The sequence below is a fragment of the Triticum dicoccoides genome, chromosome 2A (assembly GCF_002162155.2).
Source record: "Triticum dicoccoides isolate Atlit2015 ecotype Zavitan chromosome 2A, WEW_v2.0, whole genome shotgun sequence".
Taxonomy (NCBI): domain Eukaryota; kingdom Viridiplantae; phylum Streptophyta; class Magnoliopsida; order Poales; family Poaceae; genus Triticum; species Triticum dicoccoides.
In genome coordinates, this window is record NC_041382.1 from 47756566 (window position 1) to 47782776 (window position 26211).

Genomic DNA, 26211 nt, shown 5'->3' on the forward strand with positions numbered 1-26211 from the left:
ATCACTTAGGTGATCAAGTAATATATATATGGATATATATGGCATATACTTGATCACTCAGCTAGCTATAGGATCCACATATTATAACGTAAAACAATCCTAAATTAAATTGATAACACAAATTTAAAGGAAAAATAAAAAATAAAACCAAAACCCACAAACATTTAGTATCGGTTGGTACTAATGATCTACCGCGCCCGTGGCCTGGCTCGTGCCACGTGGTTGCACTTTAGCGCCGGTTCGTGCTGAACCAGTACTAAAGGGGGGGGCCTTTAGTGCCCACCCTTTCGTGCTGGTTATGGAACCGGCACTAAAGGCCTTTACGAATCGGGACTAAAGCCCGGTTCTGCACTAGTGAGATCTGTTGGGGAACGTAGCAGAAATTCAAAATTTTCCTACGTGTCACCAAGATCTATCTATGGAGAAACTAGCAACGAGGGGAAGGAGAGCATCTACATACCCTTGTAGATCTCTAAGCGGAAGCGTTCAAGTGAACGGGGTTGATGGAGTCGTACTCGTCGTGATTCAAATCACCGATGATCCTAGTGCCGAACGGACGGCACCTCCGCGTTCAACACACGTACAGCCCGGTGACGTCTCCCACGCCTTGATCCAGCAAGGAGAGAGGGATAGGTTGAGGAAGACTCCATCCAACAGCAGCACAACGGAGTGGTGGTGGTGAAGGAGCGTGGCAATCCAGCAGGGCTTCGCCAAGCACCATGGGAGAGGAGGAGTAGGGAGAGAGGTAGGGCTGCGCCAGAACTTCGTGTGAAGCTCCCATGCGTCTCCCCACTATGTATAGGGGTGGAGGGGCTGGTTTCTTGCCCTCCAAGTCCATTGGGGCGTTGGCCAAGGTGGGAGGAAAGAAATCCCATCATTTCCTTCCCCACCGATTGTTATCCCCCCTTTTTAGGGATCTTGATCTTATCCCTTCGGGATATGATCTTATTCCTTCTAAGGGGGGATCTTGGTGCGCCTTGACCAGGGGTGTGGGGCCTTTCCCCCACTACCCACGTTCATGTGGGTCCCCCCATGTAGGTGGGCCCCACTCCGGAACCTTCTAGAACCTTCCCGGTACAATACCGAAAAATCCCGAACATTTTCCGGTGGCCAAAATAGGACTTCCCATATATAAATCTTTACCTCCGGACCATTCCGGAACTCCTCGTGACGTCCGGGATCTCATCCGGGACTCCGAACAACATTCGGTAACCACATACAAGCTTCCTTTATAACCCTAGCGTCATCGAACCTTAAGTGTGTAGACCCTACGGGTTCGGGAGATATGTAGACATGACCGAGACGTTCTCTGGTCAATAACCAACAGCGGGATCTGGATACCCATGATGGCTCCCACATGTTCCACGATGATCTCATCGGATGAACCACAATGTCAAGGACTTAATCAATCCCGTATTCAATTCCCTTTGTCTATCGGTATGTTACTTGCCCGAGACTCGATCGTCGGTATCCAATACCTTGTTCAATCTCGTTACCGGCAAGTCACTTTACTCGTTCCGTAACACATCATCCCGTGATCAACTCCTTGGTCACATTGCGCATATGATGATGTCCTACCGAGTGGGCCCAGAGATACCTCTCCGTTTACACGGAGTGACAAATCCCAGTCTCGATCCGCATAAAACAATAGATACTTTCGGAGATACCTGTAGTGCACCTTTATAGTCACCCAGTTATGTTGTGACGTTTGATACACCCAAAGCACTCCTACGGTATCCAGGAGTTACACGCTCTCATGGTCGAAGGAAGAGATACTTGACATTGGCAAAGCTCTAGCAAATGAACTACACGATCTTTGTGCTAGGCTTAGGATTGGGTCTTGTCCATCACATCATTCTCCTAATGATGTGATCCCGTTATCAACGACATACAATGTCCATAGCCAGGAAACCATGACTATCTGTTGATCACAACGAGCTAGTCAACTAGAGGCTCACTAGGGACATATTGTGGTCTATGTATTCACACGTGTATTACGATTTCCGGATAATACAGTTATAGCATGAATAAAAGACTATTATCATGAACAAAGAAATATAATAATAACACTTTTATTATTGCCTCTAGGGCATATTTCCAACAGTCTCCCACTTGCACTAGAGTCAATAATCCAGTTCACATCGCCATGTGATTAACACTCACAGATCACATCACCATGTGACTAATACCCAAGAGTTTACTAGAGTCAGTAGTCTAGTTCACATCACTATGTGATTAACACTCAATGAGTTTTATGTTTGATCATGTTGCTTGTGAGAGAGGTTTTAGTCAACGGGTCTGAACCTTTCAGATCCGTGTGTGCTTTACAAATCTCTATGTCATCTCCTAGATGCAGCTACCACGCTCTATTTGGAGCTGTTCCAAATAACTGTTCTACTTGGAGCTATTCTAAATTGTTGCCCCATTGTACGTATCCGGTATCTCTACTTAGAGCTATCCGGATAGGTGTTAAGCTTGCATCGACGTAACCTTTACGACGAACTCTTTTACCACCTCCATAATCGAGAAAATTCCTTAGTCCACTAGTTACTAAGGATAACTTTGACCGCTGTCCTGTGAGCCATTCTTGGATCACTCTTGTACCCCTTTACTGACTCATGGCAAGGCACACTTCAGGTGCGGTACACAGCATAGCATACTGAAGAGCCTACGTTTTAAGCATAGGGGACGACCTTCGTCCTTTCTCTCTATTCTGCCGTGGTCGAGCTTTAAGTCTTAACTTCATACCTTACAACTCAGGCAAGAACTCCTTCTTTGACTGGTCCATCTTGAACACCTTCAAGATCATGTCAAGGTATGTGCTCATTTGAAAGTACTATTAAGCGTTTTGATCTATCCTTATAGATCTTGATGCTCAATGTTCAAGTAGCTTAATCCAGGTTTTCTATTGAAAAACACTTTCCAAATAACCCTATATGCTTTCTAGAAATTCTACGTCATTTCTGATCCATAACAATATGTCAACAACATATACTTATCAGAAATTCTATAGTGCTCCCACTCACTTCTTTGGAAATACAAGTTTCTCATAAACTTTGTACAAACCCAAAATCTTTGATCACCATCAAAGCATACATTCCAACTCCGAGATGCTCACTCCAGTCCTTAGAAGGATTGCTGGAGCTTTGCATACTTATTAGCATCTTTTGGGATTGACAAAACCTTCCGGTTGTATCACATACAACCTTTCCTCAAGTATAACGTCGAGGAAACAATGTTTTGACATCCTATCTGCAAGATTTCATCAATCATGCAGTAACTGCTAATCCAATTCCAACAGACTCTTAGCATCGCTACGAGTGAGAAAACCTCACCGTAATCAACTCCTTGAACTTGTCGGAAAATATCTTAACGACAAGTCGAGCTTTCTTAATGGTAATTCTTACCATCATTGTCTGTCTTCCTTTTAAAATCCATCCGTACCCAATGGCCTTACGACCATCAAGTATTTCTTCCAAAGTCATGGATCCGTTCTCGGATTTTATGGCCTCGAGACATTTATCGGAATCCGGGCCCACCATCGCTTCTCCATAGCTCGTAGGTTCATTGTTGTCCAGCAACATGACTTCCAAGACAGGATTACGTACCACTCTGAAGTAGTACGTATCCTTGTCATCCCACGAGGTTTGGTAGTGACTTGATCCGAAGTTTCATGATCAATATCATAAGCTTCCACTTCAATTGGTGTAGGTGCCATAGGAACAACTTCCTGTGCCCTGCCACACACTAGTTGAAGAGACGGTTCAATAACCTCATCAAGTTTCCACCATCCTCCCACTCAATTCTTTCGAGAGAAACTTTTCCTCGAGAAAGGACCTGATTCTAGAAACAATCCCTTATTGCTTTCGGATCTGAGACAGGAGGTATACCCAACTGTTTTGGGTGTCCTATGAAGATGCATTTTATCCGCTTTGGGTTCGAGCTTATCAATCCTGAAACTTTTCCACATAAGCGTCGCAGCCCCAAACCTTTGATAAACGACAACTTAGGTTTCTCTAAACCATAATTCATACGGTGTCATCTCAACGGAATTACGTGGTGCCCTATTTAAAGTGAATGTGGTTGTCTCTAATGCCTAACCCATGGACAATAGTGGTAATTCGATAAGAGACATCATGGTACGCACCATATCCAATAGGGTGTAACTATGATGTTCGGACACACCATCAAACTATGGTGTTCCAGGCGGTATTTAATTGTGAAACAATTTCCACAATGTCTTAATTGTGTGCCAAAACTTGTAACTCAGATATTCATCTCTATGATCATATCATAGACATTTTATCCTCTTGTCACAATGATCTTCTACTTCACTCTGAAATTACTTGAACCATTCAATAATTCAGACTTGTGTTTCATCAAGTAAATATATTCAACATCTACTCGAATCATCTGTGAAGTAAGAACATAACGATATTCACTGCATGCCTCAGCACTCATTGGACTACACACATCAAAATGTGTTACTTCCAACAAGTTGCTATCTTGTTCCATCTTATTGAAAGCCGAGGCTTTTCAGTCATCTTGCCTATGTGGTATGATTTGCATATCTCAAGTGATTCAAAATCAATTGAGTCCAAACGGTCCATTTGCATGGCGTTTCTTCATGCATATACACCAATAGACATGGTTCGCATGTCTCACACTTTTCAAAAACGAGTGAGTCCAAAGATCCATCAACATGTAGCTTCTTCATGCGTTTTATACCAATATGACTTACATGGCAGTGCCACAAGTAAGTGGTACTATCATTACTATCTTATATCTTTTGGCATGAAAATGTGTATCACTACGATCGAGATTCAATGAACCATTCATTTTAGGTGTAAGACCATTGAAAGTATTATTTAAATAAACAGAGTAACCATTATTCTCCTTAAATGAATAACCGTATTGCGATAGACATAATCCAATCATGTCTATGCTCAACGCAAACACCAATCTCGATGGTAGAGGGAGCGTGTGATGCTTGATCATATCAACATTGGAAACACTTCCAACACATATCGTCATCTCACCTTTAGCTAGTCTCCGTTTATTCCGTAGCTTTTATTTCGAGTTACTAACACTTAGCAACCGAACCGGTATCTAATACCCTGGTGCTACTAGGAGTACTAGTAAAGTACACATCAACACAATGTATATCCAATATACTTCTATCGACTTTGCCAGCCTTCTCATCTACCAAGTATCTAGGGTAATTCTGCTCCAGTGGTTGTTCCCCTTATCACAGAAGCACTTAGTCTCGGGTTTGGGTTCAACCTCGGGTTTCTTCACTGGTGCAGCAGCTGATTTTCCGTTTCATGAAGCATCCCTTCTTGCCCTTGCCCTTCTTGAAACTAGTGGTTTCACCAACCATCAACAATTGATGCTCCTTCTTGATTTCTACTTTCGTGGTGTCAAACATCACGAATATCTTAAGGATCATCATATCTATCCCTGATTTGTTATAGTTCATCACAAAGCTCTAGCAGCTTGGTGGTAATGACTTTGGAAAAACATCACTATCTCATCTGGAAGATCAACTCCCACTCGATTCAAGTGATTGTTGCACTCAGACAATCTGAGCACAAGCTCAACGATTGAGCTTTTCTCCCTTAGTTTGCAGGTTAAGAAAATCGTCGGAGGTCTTATACCTCTTGACGTGGGCACGAGCCTGAAATCCCAATTTCAGCCCTCGAAACATCTCATATGTTCCGCGATGTTTCGAAAAACGTCTTTGGTGCCTTAATTCCAAACCGTTTAACTGAACTATCACGTAGTTATCAAAACGTGTATGTCCGATGTTCACAACATCCACAAACGACGTTTGGGGTTCAGCACACTGAGCGGTGCATTAAGGACATGAGCTTTCTAGTGTCCGCATAATCGCTACTGTCAACTTTCAACTATATTTTCTCTAGGAACATATCTAAAACAGTAGAACTAAAGCGCGAGCTACGACATAATTTGCAAAAAGGTCTTTTGACTATGTTCAAGATAATTAAGTTCATCTTATGAACTCCCACTTAGATAGACATCCCTCTGGTCATCTAAGTGATCACATGATCCGAGTCAACTAGGCCGTGTCCGATCATCACGTGAGACGGACTAGTCATCATCGGTGAACATCTTCATGTTGATCGTATATACTATACGACTCATGCTCGACCTTTCGGTCTCCGTGTTCCGAGGCCATGTCTGCACATGCTAGGCTCGTCAAGTTAACCCTAAGTGTTTTTGCTGTGTAAAACTGTCTTACACCCGTTGTATGTGAACGTAAGAATCCATCACACCCGATCATCACGTGGTGCTTAGAAGCGACGAACTGTAGCAACGGTGCACAGTTAGGGGAGAACACTTCTTGAAATTTTGTAAGGGATCATCTTATTTACTACCGTCGTCCTAAGTAAACAAGATGCATAAACATGATAAACATCACATGCAATCAAATAGAGTAGTGACATGATATGGCCAATATCATATAGCTCCTTTGATCTTCATCTTCGGGGCTCCATGATCATCTTGTCACCGGCATGACACCATGATCTCCATCATCATGATCTCCATCATCGTGTCTTCATGAAGTTGTCACGCCAACGACTACTTCTACTTCTATGACTAACGCGTTTAGCAATAAAGTAAAGTAGTTTACATGGCGTTCTTCAATGACACGCATGTCATACAATAAATAAAGACAACTCCTATGGCTCCTGCCGGTTGTCATACTCATCGACATGCAAGTCGTGATTCCTATTACAAGAACATGATCAATCTCATACATCACATATATATCATTCATCACATCCTTTTGGCCATATCACATCACATGACATACCCTGCAAAAACAAGTTAGACGTCCTCTAATTGTTGTTGCATGTTTTACGTGGCTGCTATGGGTTTCTAGCAAGAACGTTTCTTACCTACGCAAAACCACAACGTGATATGCCAATTTCTATTTACCCTTCATAAGGACCCTTTTCATCGAATCCGTTCCGACTAAAGTGGGAGAGACTGGCACCCGCTAGCCACCTTATGCACCAAGTGCATGTCAATCAGTGGAACCTGTCTCACGTAAGAGTACGTGTAAGGTCGGTCCGGGCCGCTTCATCCCACAATACCGTCGAAACAAGATTGGACTAGTAACGGTAAGCATATTGAACAAAATCAACGCCCACAACTACTTTGTGTTCTACTCGTGCAAAGAATCTACGCAATAGACCTAGCTCATGATGCCATTGTTGGGGAACGTAGCAGAAATTCAAAATTTTCCTACGTGTCACCAAGATCTATCTATGGAGAAACTAGCAACGAGGGGAAGGAGAGTGCATCTACATACCCTTGTAGATCGCTAAGTGGAAGCGTTCAAGTGAACGGGGTTGATGGAGTCGTACTCGTCGTGATTCAAATCACCGATGATCCTAGTGCCGAACGGACGGAACCTCCGCGTTCAACACACGTACAGCCCGGTGACGTCTCCCACGCCTTCATCCAGCAAGGAGAGAGGGATAGGTTGAGGAAGACTCCATCCAACAGCAGCACAACGGCGTGGTGGTGGTGGAGGAGCGTGGCAATCCAGCAGGGCTTCGCCAAGCACCATGGGAGAGGAGGAGTAGGGAGAGAGGTAGGGCTGCGCCAGAACTTCGTGTGAAGCTCCCATGCGTCTCCCCACTATATATAGGGGTGGAGGGGCTGGTTTCTTGCCCTCCAAGTCCATTGGGGCGTTGGCCAAGGTGGGAGGAAAGAAATCCCATCATTTCCTTCCCCACCGATTGTTATCCCCCTTTTTTAGGGATCTTGATCTTATCCCTTCGGGATATGATCTTATTCCTTCTAAGGGGGGATCTTGGTGCGCCTTGACCAGGGGTGTGGGGCCTTTCCCCCACTACCCACGTTCATGTGGGTCCCCCCATGCAGGTGGGCCCCACTCCGGAACCTTCTAGAACCTTCCCGGTACAATACCGAAAAATCCCGAACATTTTCCGGTGGCCAAAATAGGACTTCCCATATATAAATCTTTACCTCCGGACCATTCCGGAACTCCTCGTGACGTCCGGGATCTCATCCGGGACTCCGAACAACATTCGGTAACCACATACAAGCTTCCTTTATAACCCTAGCGTCATCGAACCTTAAGTGTGTAGACCCTACGGGTTCGGGAGATATGTAGACATGACCGAGACGTTCTCCGGTCAATAACCAACAGCGGGATCTGGATACCCATGATGGCTCCCACATGTTCCACGATGATCTCATCGGATGAACCACAATGTCAAGGACTTAATCAATCCCGTATTCAATTCCCTTTGTCTATCGGTATGTTACTTGCCCGAGACTCGATCGTCGGTATCCAATACCTTGTTCAATCTCGTTACCGGCAAGTCACTTTACTCGTTCCGTAACACATCATCCCGTGATCAACTCCTTGGTCACATTGCGCATATGATGATGTCCTACCGAGTGGGCCCAGAGATACCTCTCCGTTTACACGGAGTGACAAATCCCAGTCTCGATCCGCATAAAACAATAGATACTTTCGGAGATACCTGTAGTGCACCTTTATAGTCACCCACTTACGTTGTGACGTTTGATACACCCAAAGCACTCCTACGGTATCCAGGAGTTACACGCTCTCATGGTCGAAGGAAGAGATACTTGACATTGGCAAAGCTCTAGCAAATGAACTACACGATCTTTGTGCTAGGCTTAGGATTGGGTCTTGTCCATCACATCATTCTCCTAATGATGTGATCCCGTTATCAACGACATCCAATGTCCATAGCCAGGAAACCATGACTATCTGTTGATCACAACGAGCTAGTCAACTAGAGGCTCACTAGGGACATATTGTGGTCTATGTATTCACAAGTGTATTACGATTTCCGGATAATACAGTTATAGCATGAATAAAAGACTATTATCATGAACAAAGAAATATAATAATAACACTTTTATTATTGCCTCTAGGGCATATTTCCAACAAGATCTCCACGGGAGAGGGGGAGAACATTGTATTGAGATCCAAAAAGAGAGAAGAAGCCATCTAGCTACTAACTATGGACCCGAAGGTCTGAGGTAAACTGCTCACACTTCATCGGAGGGGCTATGGTGATGATGTAGAAGCCCTCCGTGATCGATTCCCCTTCCGGCGGAGCTCCGGAACAGGCCCCAAGATGGGATCGCGTGGATACAGAAGGTTGCGGCGGTGGAATTAGTTTTTGGCTTCATATCTGATCGTTTGGGGGTACGTAGGTATATATAGAAGGAAGTAGTACGTCGGTGGAGCTTCGAGGGGCCCACGAGGCAGGGGGCGCGCCCTAGGGGGGCGCCTCCACCCTCGTGACCGCCTCTCTTCTTTATTGACGGAGGGTCCAAGTCTCCTGGATCATATCTGATGAGAAAATCACGTTCCCGAAGGTTTCATTCCGTTTGGACTCCGTTTCATATTCCGTTTCTTCGAAACACTGAAATAGGCAAAAAAAACAGCAATTCTGGGCTGGGCCTCCAGTTAATAGGTTAGTCCCAAAAGTAATATAAAAATGGAAAATAAAGCCCAATATGGTCCAAAACAGTAGATAATATAGCATGGAGTAATCAAAAATTATAGATACGTTGGAGACGTATCACCTCGCGCCATGCGGCGGCCCATCACAGCCGTCGTTCGCGTGCCGGCCTGCTGTCGACCTACGCCGTGCCTGTATGGCCGCCCTGCCGACGTCGTCGTCGGCTTCATCTTGTACTCCGCCGCCACTCGCCTCCACCGAGCGGCGTCCCCGACCTAGCGCGCGATCGGATTAACCCGCCCGCCGCCGCGATCCATCTCATCTACGCCGTGCTACCGACCTGACCCGTCAGTTGCGCGCACCTCCGCAGGTCCCGTGAAGATTGTCCCAAGTGCAGCGTGCCCCTCCGTTGATCAAGCCATAGGTTGTCGTCGCGTTGTCCCTTCGGACCGCTGCGTCGCCGCCCCGAGGTCTTCCCGTCGGCTGCCCCGACCCGCGTGCCGCTCCCTCCGACGCCCCTTCGGGCTGTCGCGTCGCAGCCCGCAGTCCATGCCGCCGCCCCGAGATCCTCCCATCGGCTACCCCCATAGCCACCGCCACCTTTGTGTCGCCCCCCTTAGGGTTGTTGTGCTGCGGCATGCGGTCCATGTCGCCTCCCGTCGGGCCGTCGCCCCGGCAAGTGGTTCTCCCCGCAGCTGCCCCGACCTCCGAGCCGCCACTACACCGTCTCTTCAGGCTGTAGCGCCAGGGAACACGGTCAACGCTGCCTCTTGAGGCCGTCCCCGCGGCATCACCGACCCGTGCACCGCTGTTGCGCCGCCTCTACGAACCGTGGCGCCGTGGCACGCGGTCCAAGCCGCCCTGAGGTCTTCCCACCGTGCCCCGACCTGCCCGCCGCCGCTGCGTCGCCCCTTCGGGCCGTAGCACTGCAGCCTGCGGCCCACTCCGCCGTCACCGCGCATCGACTTCTCGTCGGTACGCGTCGCGCCGAGCGCCACCGTCCGCGCCGGTCTTCGTCACGTTGTCGGGTTCCTCACCTACTTCGAGCACCGTCGTCGCGCTCCTAACTAAGCCGTCACCGCCGCTTTTCTTTGTCCGCCGCCCCTGCTACCCCATGGTCGCCGCCGTTGCCCGTCCACCCCCTTCGTCTTCGTCCTACACCAGCCTGTCGCCAACATAGCCTTCTCTACCCCGACCACTTCGTCTACTCCGACCACCGTTGGTGACATCAGCTTCACGCCGATTGGCGCCACAACCGTCGTCGAGTCTCTTTCTCTGTTGGCCATCCGACTCCTCGACATGGCGTACAGCTCGTGCAGGTCCCTCGTCTATGCATGGCCGGTGCTGGCAACACCGATGCATGCCTTCATCCACGACGTGTCCCCGAGCCTGGCAAAACTTCGCCTTCGTCTGTCTTCGCATGCCCGGTGCTGGCAACACCGACGTGTGCGTTCGTCTACGACATGTCCTCGGGTTTGGCAAACCCGGCGCGACGCCTCGTCAACAACATCTTCTTCCCGGTGCACCACTACTTCGACACCACTGCGCCCATGCTAACTCGGTGTCCCCTTGCCCCCGCGGCTCCACGGCGACTTCCTCAACACCGGCCACCCCAACTCGACATCGACCACGGCGTTCTTCGGGAGGCTACCTTGACCATGGCTACACCACCCTACGCTCTCGGCTACCTCGACAACGGCACAAAGGGCTACCGCCTTGCTTGAGCAGCCTCGTGGGTTTCCACTCCAATCACGACTTCCGCGATGCATGCACTGTTACAACTGTGGGGGGTGTCCGTCGGCTTGGCTTCAAATTCTTCTCCAGTCTCACCGGTTGTGTCGCTACCGCTGTGATTGCATGGGATGTTGAGCATAATGATTACTAGGAAGTATAGGATAGACTAGGATATATATGCCATGAGGCTCAAACAATACAACCATCAATTCCACCAATATCTCTTTATCTCTTCTAACACATATATGCTGCAACCATTATTTTATGAACAATTTTTTGTCTCAACGAATTAGGTTGTTGCATATATACTCACAAAAATTGTAATATTTTTATTGTCACATGCAACAAAAAAATAATTATGACCATGTTGTATACACTCATATTGCAGCAAACTTTGTCCTTTTTTCAAAAATATACTACTCCCTCCGTTTCTAAATATAAAACTTTTTAGAGATTTCAATATGGACAAACATACAAATGCATATAGGTATATTTTAGAGCGTAGATCCACCAACTTTGCTCCGTATATAGTTTATATAGAAATCTATAAAAATGGTTATTAAGGAAGGGAGAGAGTATGTTGCAAGGTTTGTTTAGACAACGGCCCTGGCACTTTGCAGCGTGAGGAACGCATGGGCAGCCATGAGCCAACAAGAGAGCCAGAGCTGAACGCCTGAATCCAAAGCTGAGGAATAAAAAAGAACGATCCGTTGAGCAGTGCTGGGATCCACCCACATGGACGGGTTCTACTTTGCAACGCTGTTTGTGCTAAAAGAAGCAAACGGCGCCGCGGATCCAATGGACAGAGTTGAAATCATCCAACGGCTACCAACCCGGCTGCTCCGCCCGTAAGATTATACTCCCTCTGTACCGAAATATAAGTCGTTGGCGGGTTTTCCGACCAGGTGAAAAAGGAGGGAAATGACCAGGTTACCCCTGGTTTGAATTCCGCCAGATCCCTAAGTCGTCTCCTACCTCCAGCCCCGCCTCCACCTCTCCCTCCTCCCTTTCACCCTCCACCTCTCCCTCCTCAGCCATGGCCAGGCCACCATCCCCCTGCTGCTGGCGCCTCCATCCTCTTTGCTGCTGCTCGCCTAGTACTGCTGCTGCCTCCTCTTTGCTGCCAAGCAGGAACTGCTGCTGCCATATCTTTGCTGCTGAGCAGGACCTGCCAGGGCCAATATCAGATGGTCTTGTTCCAGTAACAGGTGAATTTCCTGAACATCAGCAGACATGAAAAACAATGATGTAAATGTATTGTACTGTACTGTGATGCACAACCAGGCAGTAATTGACTGAATTGCAGTACAATGATGTGGTAGATTTTGATGTGAAAAACAATGTGCTCCAGGAGTACTGTACTGTGAAAAACAATTAGAGTAAAGATGAGCTTGCAACTGAACATCTAGAGAGGACCCAAAAAACACAAACAACATCTATTTTCCGATGTACTACATCCAAAAGAAAAGGATAAAAACAAAAGTGAACTGGTTGGATAACATTTATCTGTATAGTGCAGAAAATCCAGTAATATTTGGTCCGGATTTCTGTACCAGATCATGGTTCTTACTAACAAAATCCTGTTTGAGTGCCGATTAGAAGAATCTGTTATCACTTGCTGGAACAGGTTAAAGCTTTTCTTGTTCCTTTTCTGTTTATTCTTTGTAAGTTGATACTCGTAATCCCAGGAGTATATGTTACAGGAAATGCAAACCACAAAGGAAAGAATCCTAATCCCAAATTCCTCTCCGGCAACCTGAAATTGTCATAATTAACTGAACAAATTTCAGTTAATTAACTGAAAAGGTTTCATTTAGTTTTAATTAAAGAAAAAAGATTCATTTAGCTTTATTTAAAGAAAAAGATTCATTTAGTTTTAGTGAAAGGAAAAGGTTTCATTTAATTAAAATTAAAAGAAAAGTTCCAGTTAATTTTAATTAACTGAAAATGTTTCATTTAGTTTTAATTAAAGGAAAGATTCCTTTAGTTTTAATTAAAAAAGTTTCATTTAGTTTTACTTAAAGTAAATTTCCATTTGTGTAATTTCATTTAGGAGTACCTACTACTGCTTTCAGTAGGAGTACTGAAACTTGCCAGTTGGCAAAAGTACTACTTCTGCAGTAAAATTACTGAAACTACTCCTAATGCAAGCAAATTTTGCACTACAAAAGTTGCTATGTGCAAGCAAAACTACACAAAAATACTCCTGCAACTTTTCAGTACAACTACACAAAACTGCTGGAGTAAAAGCAACAGCAACATCACATTAAGAAACTACTCCTATTTCAATGTGAATAATGGAGTACAGCAGCAACATCACATTAAGAAAGTGAACAAATGTATTGAACCTACTCCTGACTTGCACAACTACTCCAACTACTCCTGATCAAGGAGCTCCATCGCAGTAGTTTTACAGAACTGAATTTCAGTACAACTACTCCAACAACACAAAAGCAAAATGGAGTAGTTCAACTACACAAAACTTGCCATGTTAAACTCTTTGATTTTGATTTTACCAGTAGTTCTTTGAATTTGATTTACAAAACTTGCCATGCTTGATTTACAGAATGGAGTTTACCAGTACAAACTCTTTGATTTTGATTTGTGTACTGCTCAACTATGTTAGTTTTGAGGCTCTGATCTACACTCTAGACCTCTGAAATACGCAAGGCCGCAGCGAGAACGCAACTCACTTCTGGCCGATTCAGTTGACGTGCAGAACAACTAAACTGAACTGATTTAGCTACTGAAGAAATAAGCAGTGACTGAATCAACTGAACTGAACTTATCTAGCTACTGAAAATAGCAAGCAGTGACTGAAACTGCAGACACAAGTACTACTGTCGGCACTCCCTGTTTCTTGGCCTGCTGAAGAAAGAAAGCAAACGACCAAATTCAGAGTTTACCACGGCTCGCAAGCAAGCAAGCAGGGCATGAGAGGGAGCAGAGGAGGGCTTACCATCAGTTATGCCGGAGTGGAATAGATGGTGTGAAAGATTATGTGGGTGCTCATTGCACTGACATGGCAACAAAGAGCACGATGTGCTTCCCCATGGTGCCTCAGCGCCTCCTCGAGCTTCCTGTCATCGTCATCTTGCCAGTCCAGGACCAGCCAAGAGAAAAAGTGTGCGCCGTAGCCAATACCAGCGCTGAACTCCTTCGCATTGCCTGCACCTTAAGCTCTCCGTGACTAGAGGAACTCCACCAGAACCTGTTACTTCACAGAACACCAACTGGGCGTGACTCTCTGCTGCTGCCAATAAAACACACAACCGATATGCAAATACTGCACTGCCCACAGCTAAGACCTCCGGGCCTGCATCTATTTTTGAACTTGTTCATAATTTTGGTTGCAGATCATCATTACAACGTAAGCCCTGTACAGCACAATTTGTTCACTGGATCATTGCTGGGCTAGCTAGCATGTGAATGGGCATACTGTGCTCCGCCGTATTCATCATAGGAAGGAAACCGCAAGCTGAGCAAGAACAAAGGGTTCTGAACTGAAGAATGATATTATGCTTACAAAGTACAGAAAGTGAGGATATTTCCGGACATTCATTATTAGTACAGTGTATTACACAGGGCTCTGCCTCTTTTTCCTGTCCTGTTTTACTTGGTGGAGGTGTTCTTGATAAAGCCACACGACGGTCAACAACTCACCGCCGCTGCCAAGCTTCCTCGCATGCGCCTCCCTGTTGCACCGGTTGGCTGCGTAGAACAGGAAGTCCAACCACAGCCTTTGCAGCATCCAAACCTTATTTTCCTTTCTACGAAGCACTGTTCTCGCAATAGTGCGTGCATAACTGAGCCTAGGATTATTGAAGTTGGGGTCTTCCAGCTCTTTCAGTATGTCAATGGCGATCTCCTTCTCAAGCTCAGAAGGTTTCCAGCCACGGTGATGGTGTGGTCGGAACAAGTTCTTCAGCACAGTGTAGACGCTTTTGCGAGGAGAACCAGCAACGTGTTTACTGCGTATCTTCTCTAGCTGTTTGCAGGTTTGCTCGTACAACCAGTTTTGAGGAAGGCCTGGTAGCATGTCGGGGGAGCCCACGAGGAGGAACATCATGTAGTTGGACAGTACACTGACTAGCTCCACCTCATCGTCAGACACGTGATCGCCCCTTCGGTCTGTTGCAGCAAGGATCAAGTCGGTAGCGATGTGCCAGCTGATGACGCTCTCATGGAAGTCAACTCCATGAAAGACATCCAACTCAATCAACAGCCCAGGGTAGTGCTCTTCATCCAGTGCCGCTTTACCCCATCCAGTCCTGAGCAAGCCCATCGTGTTCATATCAATTGCTGTGACATTACTCCATGCAAACTTCTTGACCTTCTCAGGGACATCAATGGTCCACAACTGCCTCCTGTCCCACCACTCACCAAGGTTCAGCATCTTGGACAGATTGCCTAGGCATTGACTCATCGGATCCACCTGTCTGGCACAAGACCGCAGCATGTTGCGCTGCCCCATGGTGCCTGACCATCTCCTTGAGCTTACTGTCATGATCATCTTGCCAGGCCAAAACCGGCGAAGAGAAAAAAGTGTGTGCCGAAGCCAATGCCATCTTCCAGAACACAGAGCAGAATGCCGGAGCCAATCCCATTGTGTGGTACACAAGAAGGCAAAGACCCAGCTTGACCCTAGTGCGACAAGGAGCGATTTCGTCTCCAGGAACAAGGCGCCAACCAACAAGGTGTACGTGATGGCAACATCAACTAGGCTGTAATCATCTTTGCTGCTCAACTGGAACAAGACGAGAGAGGTGGCAATGGCGGGCGGCGAGATGACACGGATGCAGTAGCCAACCCAAGTGTGGACTGCGCTTGCCTTTGTGTACAGGATATCATACATGAGGGAGAGCTCCATCTCCATCACCCTCCACATGTGTTGACGGTCTTTCGAAAAGCCCTGGATTATTTTGCTGTCCAGAGAATCTACCTCATTCTGGCTATCCGAGTCATCCACCGCAATCACGCAATCAACTATCCCACGCTTGCAGATATGAAACAGGGAGTGAGCATGCTGCAGGACTAGTTCGTCATCGCTGTACCAGTCTTGATACTCGGTGTAAAATTGCTGGTGATGTATGCCATGTGCCCGTACCTTGAGAGAGCTCCGGAGGCTGCTGAACTTGGCGGATCGGAGCGCCCATGTCCTCTCCCCATACTTTGCAGCACCGACAACAGATATCAAGATGGCAGCCACCATGAGCAAGGTCCCGCTACCGACAATATGCTTGTATAGGACATATCCAGCACCCAGGACCTGGACCAGAAGGATTAGCAAATGGCGCCCCCAGAGCTTGCTATCCTCGAGGGCGTAGGCGGTGATGTTATCCGGGCCGCCGAGGTGCAGTAGGAGGAACGGCACCCAGAAGGCGATGAGGTGGTGGTCTTTTTTTGCGCCGCTTAAGAGGAGCTGGCCAGCGGCGTATGTCGCAGTGGAGTCGGACAGCTGGTACGCCACCCAGAGGGGGAACCTCAGCCAATTTGAGCCGTCTTTATGCCGACGGATGTTGGCAAAGATATGGAGCATGACCTGGAAGAAGAGGCTCAAGAGAACCCCAATCTGGGACGCCCAGTCATTCCAGAATCCCAACGGCCCTCCAGCCATTGTTGTGAGCTTGATCCTGCAACGCAAGCACTGTAGATACGTAAAATCAGTAACGACAATTAGACAAGCTAAGAGCGCAGCCTAATTGCATATAGTGAGCTAGGCTAGGAGATGGCAAAGTGGCGGCATGATACCTCACAACTCTGAAGGAAGAGAACACCTGAACTGAAGAGTATGACACTGCTTGCCAGTGAGTCCAGATCAACTGAGTAGTGGTACTAGCAGTAGTAGTCTACTGGTGAATGAATATGCTATCCATTTCCATGTTACAGGAGCTAGCCAACAAGGGATGCCAACTAGACACATGTCCACTCTCAACAAGCAGCCAAAGAAGCAAGAAATTAAGAACACTGATGACAGCGAGGAGTCGCATGTGAGGGTACGTGCTGGATGCACACATTTTGAAGGATAATTCAGATGAGGTGCATAAATAGAGTCTCAAACATGTGCCTGCATCTGGACACCACACTGTCGTACAGTCCTATAATTGACTCGAGACCATGGCAGTGTGCAAGCTGCATTCAGTCGACCAACAGTACTCTATTCCCGGACCATGTTATGGCAGGCCGGCTGCCGTCTAAAACAGAACAAAATTTTAGAAGAAGTGAAAAACACAACTTTTTTCGACGGGTTAAAATGGGTTCAGATGTTGATAAGGAAACACGGCGGAGGAACTCACATGGCAGCAGGGCGGGCATGGCGGAGCCGACCGCGGGCGCCGATGCGTCCGAGAGGCGCTTGACTGATGTGCTCGCGGTCGGTCTAGCTAGGCGCCGCGCCTGAGGACGGCCGCCGTCGGCGACCAGAAGCTCCACGCGAGCAGAGCGGCACGGGGAAGCTACATGGCGCGGGTGGTCGCGGCGGAGGCGGCTGGTCGTAGGTACGGACGGGAGGAGGCGCCGAGGCCGAGGAGCGGTCGCGGTCGCGGTCTCCGCCATGGCTGAGCAGAGCGCGATTGATTTTGGGATGACCAGATTTGGGAATTTCCTACGGAGACGCCGCCACAGCTCCACGACTGGCCCCGCCAAAGATATGGCCTTTTTTTTCTTAGGCAAAGATAGCCACGCGGTCAGACCTGGCCATATGGCCCGTGGTCTTCAGCCCGTCGCAGAACAAGGGCGATCTTGAATGACGGGCTTTTAGGCCTGTCAGGGCACGGCCCTTTGAGTTTTGATATATTTTTGTATTTTTTCTATATTGTTAAATTTCTTATTTTTTCTGACTTTTTATAAAAGAAATCTTAATTTGTACTCACAGGGCTGAAAAGCAACACGGGTCGGCCCACAATCATGTGATACGTCTCATATCTATGATTCTCTATTATTTCATGATATATCTATATCATTTTGGTCTAGTTGTACATCACTTTGTATTAATATTTCGGACTGACCTATTAATACAGTGTGAGTTATTGTTTTCTGCTGTTTTTGAAATTTTTAGGAAAATCAATTTTATCTGACTCAATAAAATTCAGGAAAAAATCAACGGAAGATTTACATCTAAAAAGACCCGGCAGCAAACAACATAGGTCAGGGGGCACACAGGGGCCCCACACGCCACCCCACGCAGCAGAGGGGTGGCCTTCCTGAAGCTTTGATTGCCTCTTGGTCCCCATGCCTTTATATACCTCTGAAAACTCTCAGAATTTTGTCGCCTGAAACTTTCTGCCGCCGCACACCCTCTGTTTCTTCGTGATCCAATCTAAAGGCCTATTCCGAAACTCTGTCGGAAGGGGGAATTCTTCACGGTGACCATCTCCATCAACTTAAAGGCCATCATGATCATTCGCAACTAGTTTTCTTTGGACTATGGGTCCATAGCAGTAGTTACATAGTTCTCCCTTGTTTCTCAATACAAAGATCACATGAGCTACCCTACATGATTGTGATCCGTCTAATGTAATTTCCTGGTGTGTTTGTTAGGATATGATGAATTGTCACTTTGAGTAGTTTTATTCATGAATTCTCTTGAGATTCATATGGTTCTTTTTTTGCATAATTCTTATTCATATATGCTCTCCGATCTATTCTCTCTTTCTAATGGCTCGAGAATTTATCACTTTTTGTGGAGAGTTTTGACTTGGTTTTCACCGTTTTTTCGTTATTTTTCAGTTATTTCTAACACTAATCCTTCCAGAAAGAAGAAAACTCTTTTTTTGGCAGGAAACTACATTATGAAAGGAAACCAAGCAATAATACATGAAATCAAGCCATTTGAAGCAACTTTCATATTGGAAGATTTTGCACGTCGATTGATGCTATGATGGGAAAGAAAGCAAGGCCGTCGGCACGAGACGGCGGCCATGGCGTAGACCTGATCAGCGACCTCGGCGACGACCTGCTCCTCCGCATCATCGGCCTCCTGCCCGACGCATGTGACTTGGCTGCACTGGCCGCGCTATCGAGGCGGTGGCGCCACCTCTCGACGCGCTCCCCGACTCTACACCTCCACCTCGTGTACCGCACCGGCAAGGACGAGGACGACGAGACCCTAAGGCTTCGTTTGATAGGGGAGGTTTTGCAGCCCCGGAATGGAGGGGGATCTAAGGGGATTTGGTTAATTCCTCTCTTCCACCCAATCCCCTCAATTCCTCACTAATCCCTCTCCCCTTATAAACCCCTCTATTTGGTTAAACCTCCTACAAACTCAATCCCAACGTGTCAAATAGGCTGACAAAGATTTCTGGGGATTCTGAACCCTGCGAGGATATTCTCCTCCAAACTTCCCCAAACCTCCTCCACCAAACAAGGCCTAAAGCGGTTCAACGCCTCCGCACACCGGTTCAACGACTTCATCGATGCCGTCCTCCAGCAGCGCGTCTGCAGCATCGACACGCTGCATATAGACGTCCTTCGCTGGCCCGGTGGAGCGCGCGCGAACCTCTGGCTACGCCGGGCAATGGAGCTCGTGGTGAAGTCACTGCACCTTTCCATGTCGCTGTCGCCGTCGAGCGACCACCAGACCCCCAAGGACTGCAAGATGCGGCTGCCTCGCTGCACGAGAGCAGCGGAGATGCTGCTCGACCTAGACTACGTCGTCCTTAGGCTCCCGGCCATGGTGGAGTTCAACGCGCTGACCGACCTGTCCCTCCGTGTCATATCTCTCTCGCAAGGAGACGGCTGCCGCCTCGGCCGCCTCCTGTCGTCGACGTGCTGCCCGAGGCTGCAGAAGCTGGAACTCTATTACGTGTGCGGGCTGCGAGAGCTGCAGCTCGACGCGAGAGCGCTAGAGATCCTGAAACTGGAGGAGCTCACCGACCTGAGGCGGCTGGACCTGGACACGCCACGGCTTTCTTCCTTGGAGGTCGGTAGCTCGGTGCTACGCCGCGACCCCTCCAACTTCACCATCTGGGCGCCGGTGCTAGAGCAGCTGCACTGCGCCCTCATGCCCTATCCACGAGAGATCGAGATTCAGTACAGGTTCAACATTCAACTGCTGCAAAGTTGCACCTCCGTCCGTCACCACATCGTCGAGCTCCATGTTCCACAGGTGCCTACTACCACGGCTGACACATTATCTCCCACAAAGACCAACGACCCATCGCGAAGAGAAGTTGACTGACGTGGATGTCTCGAGAAGAAATTCCAGAATTGGTAGCCTCCCAAATCAAACATACATTGACAGGGGTTGCCAACAAAAAGGGAGGAAAGAGGCCCTAGTGAATTTGATATGGTACCGTACCCCAAGGAAGGGGTATACTATACTGCGCCAAAATGCAAAATGTTGAATGAGGTAGGGAACCCTGAACAACACCTCGCCCTTTTCAAAGCTACATGCGGGAATACTGGGGGCAATGAAGCCCTTCTTCTCCTATTCTATACTAAATAAACAATCTAATTCTAGAAAGAGTTTTGAATACTGAAACTTAAAGGAAGGGCGGTTAGAACAAAGCAAGGGATGACACTTTCAATGCGCGAAATCCGTTTCGAGTTAGAGTGCGAAACTTCTTGCTGCAGTCGTTTTATTCACTGCTTGCTACTTCCTAAAATGGAAGATAAGATGAATGAATGAATAGATTGCATTTTTTTCTAGTTCAATCTATAGTCTAGATTCCATTCCCTCGATCCACTCTCATTTAAATGATGGGATTGGGCCATACCAATCTTCACTTAGTCTTAATAAAATATTGCTTCATATCTTCAAGGATTGGGAGGAGGTAGCGTAAAAAGGAATTCGAAATCCGTCCCTTCCCATAGAATCATCGGGCTTGACTTTCCTTACTTTCCCAACCCCGCTACTGTAAAAACAACTCTTTTGTTTTGAGACTAGCTAGTCGCTATGGTTTGCGGGAAAACTCTTCTCTCTCTGGTCTCACTTCGAGTCCTTCTAGAAGTAAATAAAGGAAATGCTTATTCAACTACGGCACTGTCGGACAACCGACCGGATTCAAGCCCTAGCCCCTCAACTCGGACGGACTTGTGGAAATCCTCGAAAACAAGTATTGCTCAACTCATCTATCTATAACATAGAAATGTTGCATCCAACCCTGGAAAGAGAGGTAAAGAATAGGCTACCATACGAGATGAGACGACTTCATTCTTGGCTTTCATCCCTACGCTTAAGAAAGATAAGGGATTGGATTTCATACCTTTTATTTAGAGCTCCGTCGTTCCGACTGGAAAATTAACCTTCCACCATACGTAAACCAAACCTCTTTGCTTTCTGGCTTTTCCTTTCAATAAACATCAGGGTGCGAATCTGAGTAGTTCCTTGCTCAAGACCACGAAGCAAGAGCGAAGCAGAACCGGTTTTCAATTCATCGAAACTCTTGAAAAGTTCCTTTGCTTTTACAGCGAAAGCACCTGCCAACAAATTGGAACCATAATCCCCTCCATCTGCCTCGCTCTCTATCTGGTAGTATATGCTCTGATTGAGGCCCTATTCTTATTATGATGATTTGGATATTGAATTGCCTTTGACTGATTCATCTTACCATTTTACTAGAGTTTTTTTCCAGTAAGTTTAACATGAGCGAAATTGGTGTACTTGACCAGTAGTGAACTCTCAGTTGTGCTCGATAGTCGGTTACGAGTTCCCATCTTACGCAACCTTACCTTTTCTTACTATGGGCCAAATTGCAGAGGAAAGCAGAATCACTGTTTTTCGTAGAACTCACTTTTGCTACTGGAGAGTACCTTCCACCAGGTCAGAGCCATGGATCCAAAGCCTACTAGTTAGCTTTGAAGGTTTAGGCTTGAGAGAAATCTTGAACAGAACACCGCACTCCCTCCAATCAACTTATTCAGATTTACTTATTTCTTTCTCTTTCGTTTTTGTAGATATAGACTTTGGCGGATTCTCTCAAGGCTCGAGTGAAGTGACAAGCACACTTGTATAATTTGTCACGATATGATAATAGTTTTTCTCACTCGATCCAAGAAAGAGACCGGGTTATCAAAGGGACAAGGGAACGAAAATGAACCGGATGTTATATCTCTGGTACGCCGATTTTTTTTTATTTTTTTAGAAACCGGGTACTCGATTTTATACAAGTGAAAACCGAGTACCCAAAACACACACGGCAATTCCAGGTCCCTCGCCCGATTTCCCCATAAGCAAGGACAGCCCAAAAAAGACACATGGCTTAAAGAAAAAACTCACGTCATATTATGTGAAAAGTAAAAAATCAGCATACACACGTGTCTCGGCGAAGCACTTGCCATGTGTCCACCACCGCGCTTGATGGCTCCGTGGCGGCGGCTTGCTATAAGCCGAGTCTTTTCTAAGGGCAGGCTTAGATATGTATATTTTTATAAATGCTCCAGCGTAAACCTAGTGCCTGGTAGAATACACTCGGCTTAAACTACTGCAATTTTCCCCCTTCATTTCTTCATTAAATAATACACAAAGCATATTTTTTTCACTCGTGTTCTTTTTATTGTATTTTCTTTCTTTCACCTCTCTTTGTCATCCCCTTTGCCATATTTTTACTCGTGTTGGTTACTATCATTGTACTAGAGACGACAATGGGGCAACACACGCGTCAGCTAAGTTTAGTCAGGTCAACCAGTGCGTTTGACATGGTGATCCTCCTATTTGTATTCATGTTGTTATGGCCGATGCTATTGTGCCGAAATGATACAAACTGGCATGATGGCTTTCCCTGCAAATAGTTAACAATTTAATGGAAAGGCAGGGGTAATCAAGAGCATAATTATTTAGCAAGGTAGTCATAGACATTGTAACCTTATATATGATGCGATAATACCCCGTAATTTAATGGAAAGGCAGGGGTAATCTAGAGCATACTTATTTAGCACGGTAGTTACAGACATTGTAACCGTATACATATAATACCCGGTGTGTTGTTGCGGTAATTGGTTGTCATATATTTCAATGAGTTTTGAATGTATTGAATACTTGGGTTAATATATACTACTATAAACTGAAAATAAATGTGATTTATTGTATTTAATTATTATACACTGGATTTTCTATTGAACATAGTTCCATAAAATAATCGAAAGGAAAGCATTTTTCCGATGCATATTGAGGTGGGGCTTTTTACATGCATGGTTGCATTGATGTGGGCCTTTTCTCCATATTTGCATGTTGAGGGAAAAAGATTAGTGGGAGTCATCTATTTTCAGTGGCGGAGGCAGGATTGCTTAAATCTTGGTGTTGAGGAGGGCCGGTTAGAGTAAACCTGCACTATTCACACACAGATTAGGCTTAAATCAAAAGTGTGGGCAGGGCCCTGCTGGTCCCCTGTCTCTGTCACTATATTAGTTATATAGGTTTTGGGTGACACAATATATTGTTTTGTTTCTAGTGTGACTAGTAGTTGAGCAGCTCGTACATGCCTTTCTATGCAGGATATGAACCTAAATGAAGGAGACAATGTAATGGTAGAAATACCCCCGCTCCCTCATGTCACAAATCTGAAATTGGATTTCCGGCCACGGAACAACCACATTTCTGGAGCATGTGTATCTAGCATCCTTGCGCGATGCAGCAATCTTCAACACCTCAGCCTAGGCATCAGCAAATTTGTGAGCATATATAATTTTCTGTCCTAAGTTCTCTATAAATTAAATAATTTGTAACCATGGATTCGTAGGTTCATGAGTAATTGCTAACTATATTTATATGTTTCCATATTGACTTTGATTGGATGGACCATCAAAGTACCTTGATCGGTGTGGGGAGGGGTGCTACATATGCATATGGATGGACCATGGATTCGTAGGTTCATGAGTTATTTTTTGTTCTGAATGATTACAAACACAATACATGTGTTACGGCATCTCTCTCAAGGTAGTTTTGGTGATTGATGACAACATGTTTGCGGACTAATCTTGTGCTTTGAATAATTCACAGATTCTCCCCTGGCACGAGACGCTTTCTTCCCCTCGGAGTGTATTTCAAGACGGTGTAGCTCTTTCGTTTCTTTCTCGGTGGACTAGTTGCGTAGAGGGCACCGTACTATTAAGAGGGGGTCCGCTGGGGTATTGCATGGGTGGAATCATCACGTACATATCAGCTTCTCACCTTCCGAGCTTTTCCATTCCATTGTAGAGTTCTCTCCTCTCTTCCTTGTCCTGTCTGGGTCCAAGCGGTAGTACCGCACACCCAGCGGTAGTACCGCTGAGGAGCCACAAGCGGCAGTACCGCTCCACAGCGGTAGTACCGCCCGTGGCTCCATAGCAGTAGTACCGCTGGGGTGCCTGGCACCTCCGCCTCGTCCTCAGCATCTTTGTGAGATTCTCTCTCTCTCTCTCTTATGCGCCCCAGCGGTAGTACCGCACTGCCAACGGTAATACGGCCGAAGGGTCACAAGCGGCAGTACCGTTCCACAGCGGTAGTACCGCCCGTGACCCCGCTGCCGTAGTACCGCTGGGCAGTCTGGCTCCTACCGCCTCGATTCGAGAGGTCTTTTTCTCGTGTCGGGTTTTGCGGCACTAGTTGCGGTTGTAGAGGCGGTAGTACCGTTCCAGAAGCGGTAGTACCGCCCCTACCACCGCGGTAGTACCGCGTTTGGGTCCTTTTCCTACTAGTCTCCTCTGCACGGCAGTGCCACTGGCTGGCGCGGCAGTACCGCTGTCCTGGCGGTAGTACCGCCCCCTCTCAGCGGTAGTACCGCCCTGTGCGGGGCTGGTTGGTGGGGGGCAACGGTTGGATTGTTGCCCCCATTATAAAAGGGAGTCCCCTTCTTCTCTTTGACCTACCTCTTCCTTCCCCAAGCTCCATTTATTGCTCAAGCTCCATTAAATGCTCCAAGCTCCATTTTCGCCTGATCTATCTCTCTAGCCAATCAAATTTGTTGATTTGCTCGGGAGTGGTTGAGAAGGCCCCAATCTACACTTCCACCAAGGGATTTTCGATTCTCCCACTCATCCCTAGCGGATCTTGTTACTCTCGGGTGTTTGAGCACCCTAGACGGTTGAGGTCACCACGGAGCCATAGTCCATTATGGTGAAGCTCCGTGGTCTTGTTGGGAGCCTCCGATTAAGTTGTGGAGATTGCCCCAACCTTGTTTGTAAAGGTTCGGTCGTCGCCTTCAAGGGCACCAATAGTGGAATCACGGCATCTCGCATTGTGTGAGGGCGTGAGGAGAATACGGTGGCCCTAGTGGCTTCTTGGGGAGCATTGTGCCTACACACCACTCTAACGGAGACGTACTTTCCCTCAAAAGGAAGGAACTTCGGTAACACATCCTCGTCTTCACCGGATCCACTCTTGGTTATCTCTTACCTTTACTTGTGCAAGCTCTTTAGTGTTTCTTCCCTTACTTGCTTGTATGCTTGTTGTTATTGCATCATATAGGTTGCGCACCTAGTTGCACATCTAGACAACCTACTTTGATGCAAAGTTTAATTTGGTAAAGAAAAGTAAAAATTGGTAGTTGCCTATTCACCCCCCCTCTAGTCAACCATATCGATCCTTTCAATTGGTATCAGAGCCTCGTCTCTTTATTAAGGACTTTACCGTCCAAAGAGTATGGTCGATACCGTAGACGGTGTGGAGGAACACTCCGGTGTGAATCCGATCTCGTCTACGGGCGATGGGGGAACCTCGGTCTCTCGTGAGGAGTTCAATGTGGCCTTGGAGACATTGAAAACCTCCATGACGACCGAAGTTGAAAGCATGCTTACTAAATTTCTTGAGGGGCTTAAATTATCCACCGCACCGTTGAAAGTGGGTGACCCCGCCAACAAGGTGACAGATGCTATCCCCGACAAGGGGGAAGCTAGTAGTGAAAAGGCTCCTTCTTCTAGTGGTAAGAATGGCACCGGCATCTTTGCCCATGTGGAACCACCACTTGTTTATGGTGGACCGGTTCCTTCCACTCATTTGAATCATGCCGGTCCTCCCCCTAAGATTGTGAAAAATGAGGATTTTGATTCTTGGATTTAC

General features: G+C 46.8%; 1 protein-coding gene across 5 annotated transcripts; it reads right to left on the reverse strand.

Annotated features, from left to right (window-relative positions):
- Nucleotides 1–11639: 11639 nt before the first annotated feature.
- Nucleotides 11640–17846, reverse strand: LOC119353125. Of its 5 annotated transcripts, XM_037619719.1 has the most exons (4): nucleotides 17534–17846; nucleotides 16989–17431; nucleotides 14197–16884; nucleotides 11640–12454 (listed from the first exon to the last, which is right to left on the reverse strand). In XM_037619719.1, exon 3 carries the CDS (start codon nucleotides 16852–16854, stop codon nucleotides 14815–14817), a length of 2040 nt encoding a protein of 679 aa, XP_037475616.1. In that variant the 5' UTR covers nucleotides 16855–16884; nucleotides 16989–17431; nucleotides 17534–17846; the 3' UTR covers nucleotides 11640–12454; nucleotides 14197–14814. The 5 variants fall into 5 exon arrangements, with proteins under 5 accessions (XP_037475616.1, XP_037475617.1, XP_037475613.1 ...); XM_037619720.1 differs by lacking the exon at nucleotides 16989–17431; XM_037619716.1 differs by having other exon boundaries at nucleotides 16989–17846.
- Nucleotides 17847–26211: the final 8365 nt, after the last annotated feature.

Bases quoted from the DNA above. Each gene is read 5' to 3' on its own strand.
- LOC119353125 (XM_037619720.1), bottom strand. From the start codon at position 16,854: ATGGCTGGAGGGCCGTTGGGATTCTGGAATGACTGGGCGTCCCAGATT.